Source organism: Cicer arietinum, chromosome 1, assembly GCF_000331145.2.
Source record: "Cicer arietinum cultivar CDC Frontier isolate Library 1 chromosome 1, Cicar.CDCFrontier_v2.0, whole genome shotgun sequence".
Taxonomy (NCBI): domain Eukaryota; kingdom Viridiplantae; phylum Streptophyta; class Magnoliopsida; order Fabales; family Fabaceae; genus Cicer; species Cicer arietinum.
The window spans coordinates 50,256,843-50,261,954 of NC_021160.2; the positions used below are offsets into that span (position 1 = coordinate 50,256,843).

Genomic DNA, 5,112 nt, shown 5'->3' on the forward strand with positions numbered 1-5,112 from the left:
CTCATCTTGTGGTGTAGGAGGAGTCCTTCGAATTTCATCTGTGCGAAATGCAGCTTGAATCTGTGCATGAGCTAACTTCATTAGAGCTTTAGATTTAGTGTAAAAAATTTCTATAAAATTCTAACCACAAATCTATAACCTCGTCATTTGAATGGAAAATAGGTGAATAATGACATCATATATTGAAATAAGGAATTAAGCCTGCACCTCTCTCTGTAAAGCCTCATCAAGTTCCTGCTTATCATCTGGTGTTATGTCTTTAGCATACAACTGTGTTAAGCAATTCCTTATCCTGCAAATGAAAACAATGATTATTAACAGAAAGACTAATCCTTAGTGCAGAAATTGCCACAATTCCATAAATAGTATGAATTATGACCTACAATTACAGGTCGTCCATTGCTTTCCAGTTTCCAGTTTCAAGTGCGCCTAAATGCTAAAACCAATGGACCACCATAACACCACTAAGTTATAACAGACAAATATTGACTAATGTAATGGACAAACCTTCCATGCTTTTGAAGCAAAGATCTCCTAATAGACTGAGTAGGATGAGCAGTTAAGACCAAATCTACAGTTTGATTTTTCAAAGCATCAAAGACTTCTTCAGGAGTCTTCTTCAGTTCAGTCACAAGCCTCTTCAAAGTTTCTTCAATATCTGACTCAGTTATAGCAGAATTTTCATCAGCAAAATCACCCTTCTTCAATAACTTGATCCTTCTCCTATATGCAATTTGAACTTCCTCAGCCAAGTTTGCCAAATTAAGCATGTGAGAAAATGATTTGGATATGACAATAGAATCTCCAGCATCAAGACCAGTCAACATATTCCCAAGTTCCTCCAACTTCTCAGACTCATGATTCCCTTCATACTCTGCTGATAGCTCATAACAATCTTGAACCTATCAAGCATCAAATTATACCAAAACTCTTAGCCACAAGTTCATACATCAAAATATCATTAAAACATAGCAAACTTATTACATGATTTTTTTTTGTCTTAACCTTCTAATACCAAATAAATGGTCCTGATAATCCAGAGTCATGAGTTCTGGTGGGAGGTAAATAAAATCTGACTAATATTATTCTAGCCCGAATTTATTTACTTAAAGCAATATTATGCATTTCACCAAAAATAGAATCCTTAACACACAAAGGGTCAAAATAAGAAGAGACAGATAAAGAACACACATTCAAGTCCCATTTTTGAAAATAATATTAATTAATTAATTTCATCCAAGACCAAAAACAGTTTCTTTACAATAAAAATTGAAGTGGGGTTTCAGTAATATGTTAACATTGAGCTAAAAATATAATCTTTTTTCATAAGCATAATAAAAGAAATTAAGCAGTAAATTGAAAGAAAGAAAGAAAATTACAGTTTGTCTGATATCTTGTCCATGCAAATCCTGAAGAATGTCAAGGAAACGATCCAACAACAAAGCATCATACTCCACAAGTTTGTCATCATCAGAAACTTTTCTTGGTGCCAATAATCTCAGCTGAGCATCAATTGAAGCCATCTTCTCAATGTTTCGAGTAGCCATCTTTTCTATATTCTGTGTTTTCTCACTCACTCAATTCATGCAAGATGAATAAGAAATAAGAAAAATAGTATATATAAATAAATAAAACTTGTGTTACTCACTAGCTAGAACTAGAACAAGAAGAAGAATTCAATTATATTATTATGAAAATAAGAAAAAAGTTGAAAATTTTAGAGACAAAAATCTCGTGAATACCCAGATAAAAAATCTAGTTATTTTGACAGACAGATGAAAAATCTAGTTGGTTCCGAAATTATAGGGACTAATTAATTTATCTGCACGGGAAAGTACAAACCAAACTTCAACAGCAACTGTATAACTAATGTGTTTGGTCACGGAGCTAAAGACATTGTCATGTGAAGCAGAAAAGAAACATCTCTTCACATTCATTTTATAGATGGAGGAGTTTTATTTTTTTTATTTTTTCATTTCGAAAAGAAGAAAATAGAACGTTCTAGATGTGGAAATAAAAATGTGACATAGCTAGTAAAGGAGGTATCATCATAAAATATATACCAGATTATACTTTTGAAAAAAAAATATACTAGTTCATCCTTTTGATGCAAAATACATGATATATTTTTTGAAAAGGTTTAGTTGCGCTATCTAATTTTATGTCGTGGTTATAAGCTAACTCAAAAAAATATATCATGGTTATAAGGTTTTGTCAAAAGAAAATTTTATGGTTATAAAATTAGCTTATATATCTAGCTTGGTTAATTAGCTTTATAAGATTTCATATAATTATTTTATTAAGATTATTTTATATCATAATTTGTATTAATATGGTTTGTTTATTAAGACTATTTTATAATAGTACCTTTAATTTTTTATTCCCAAAATATTGATTATTTTAAGAAAAAAGTTACAATTAATGATAATATTTTTTGTACCATTTCAAAAACCACAAACATGCATTTAAATAAATTTAAAGGTAAAAAAGAATATAAACTTAACTAATTTTATAATTTCTCAATATTTGTGTATAAATCTACACGTTCTTTACAAAGTGATAAAAAAAGAAAATATATTTTTAGTGCGGATTTTTTTAGTTAATTTGGGTCATTCTTCCCCTTTTATGATTAAGTTATCTTTAGATTCTCTTTTGTTTGCTTTACATGTTTTATTGGTTGACTTGTGGTTGAAGATAAGTTTACTTGAGTTTGATTATTCGCATGAAAATGAATTATTTTTTATTTATTTGATAATACAACTAATTATTTATAAGAATGAAAAGAAAAAAAATAGTATATTTACATACTTTAAAACAAAAAGCTAGTAGAAAAAAAATTCAATCTCAAATTTTAACTGTAACATATGCAAGAATATTGTCACTCTAAAATGATAGATTTCATATCTATATTTTTCTTGCAAAATTTACTTTTTAAAATATATTTTCTTAGTTCGCCGATAACATTCAAGAGTATGGTTTGTACAGCATATTATAACGGATCCAAATATAAAGGCTTTGGGAGAACTAATTTGAGTAGGGTATATATAGTTAGGAGATCTAAATCAAAACGATGTGAGTGTCATAGAGGTTTAACCAAAGATGATGTTAAAATTTTGAATTTTGAATTTTGATCCAAATATAAACGATGTGGTGGTTAATTATAATTCTGATTGGCAAATGACTACGTGGATGAAAGAGGATGGATGGATCATATTGAGGATAAATTAAATGGATACAATTGCATGTTTATGGTTTAATGATTGATGATATTGATATTGATATGTTAATTTGTGTGGACTACATATAGTTAATCTTTATATATTATAATTTAATGATACATCTTATCAATTTTATTTGTAGATGATAAAACTCATTAATTTTGTCCTGTGCGAGTTAATTCTCTTCTAAGTAAAAAAAAATCATTAATTATATAACAATAACACTTAATTTCACAAGAGAGACAGATACACAATGAAAGCAAGTATTACACTTTGATATTAGTAAAAGTGAGAAGGGCATTAATTGTTCTTTTTTGCCTCTACTCAAAAAGTGGTGCGAGGAAAAAGACCAAAATCGATAGTATACATCTTCTTCATTACAGATAGTGAAAAAGAAAAATATGGGGCACACATCTAAACATGTACATCAAGGATATGGAGTTAGAGTCTTAATAGACTAAGTGCAGTTAAACTTACTTTTTAAGGATTAGGTTTGATTGGTTAAAAAATTTAAGGATGAAGTTTGATCAATTATTTGTATTTTTTTTTAGATTTGAGATTGATTTTTACAAAAGTCTCTTACAACGTGTTAGTTTATTTATAAATCTATTTCATATTAATATTTTTAAATTAGTAGTCACACATATTTTTAGATAAACTAATAAATTAATGTATCAATGAAATTAAATATCTTTTTAGATTTAAAATCAAATTTTAAAAAATTGATTTTAAATGACATCATATTTCAATTTTATCTTATTATAATGTATTTAAATATGACAAAAAATTAATATAAAATAATATAATTAAATTACTAAAAAGTCAAAAAATTTAAAATTTAATGTAAAATTCAAAATCTAATATAGAATAATAATATTAATAATTGTAATAGTAATAAAAAATATTATTTATATATTATTTAAATAGGTTGATTTTATCGGCTTAAAAGATTTTTTTATATAGTATGACCTTTTTAATTATATAAATTTATAAAAAATTGTTGTTTTATTTATTTAAAAAAAGTATAATATGACTTTAACCTATTGTATGTTAGACAAATACGGATAATGTCACCTTTTTAATTATATAGGTTTATAAAAAAATTGTTTTATCTATTTAAAAAAGTCTAATATGACTTTGACCTATTTGTATGTTAGACAGTAACTGATAGTATAATGTCACCTCTATATGTAGTAATCTACATTAATTTGAAAATAATATATACACTCGTATTCATACATGCATAGATATTAAGTAATATTATTAAAATTTAAATTTTAACATAAAATATAATATAAATACAATATTGTATAAAATATATAAGATCACATTTTATATTTGTATTTTAATACATAATATTATTTTTGTATTTCAAAAACATTACTCGTAAATAATTTGGTACAATCGAGTAGATTGACTCATTCGATATCTAATAGTATCGACAATATGATCATTCGATATCTAATAGTATCGACAATATGAAGGGATGGAGCTTACTCTATAAGTCTTGGTATAGTTACTTCTAATTTGAGGATTAGTTAAAGAAGTACTAAATAATTTTGATTTTAAATATAAATAAAAACTGATTAACAAAAATTAATATATTTAATTTAAAATTGAAATAAATATAGAAAATTTCTTTAATTCTTTTTTATTTATATTTATAATGTCAGATGAAATACCTATTTAAGGAAATATCTTATATACATAATGTCTCTATTTAAGTGGGACAATATGACAAATTTAGATTAAAAAAACAAAAAATAGCTAAATAGATTAGCTTTATAGAGTTATTTATAAACCCTACTTAGTATATTTATTGGAGGTGTTAAATTAAAGAGATTTAATATTTATTAGGTACTCTAACTAAAAATGTAAGATAAATTATATGTAC

The 5,112-nt window shown here is 25.8% G+C and overlaps 1 protein-coding gene across 2 annotated transcripts in view; it reads right to left on the reverse strand.

Moving 5' to 3' along the window:
- The window catches only part of LOC101500264 (phosphoenolpyruvate carboxylase 2-like), a 6,097-nt gene extending 4,061 nt beyond the window's left edge, over positions 1 to 2,036 (reverse strand). Inside the window, exons 1-4 of one of the 2 annotated variants that reach the window (XM_073366332.1) lie at positions 1,380 to 1,946; positions 508 to 902; positions 208 to 292; positions 1 to 60 (exon numbers count right to left, since the gene is read on the reverse strand). In XM_073366332.1, the coding sequence (XP_073222433.1) occupies positions 1 to 60; positions 208 to 292; positions 508 to 902; positions 1,380 to 1,547 (708 nt within the window). In that variant the 5' untranslated portion in view covers positions 1,548 to 1,946. Of the gene's footprint in view, positions 61 to 207; positions 293 to 383; positions 903 to 1,379 lie in introns of both variants that reach the window. The other variant, XR_001143931.3, reaches the window with a different exon arrangement.
- Between the last annotated feature and the right edge of the window lie 3,076 nt (positions 2,037 to 5,112).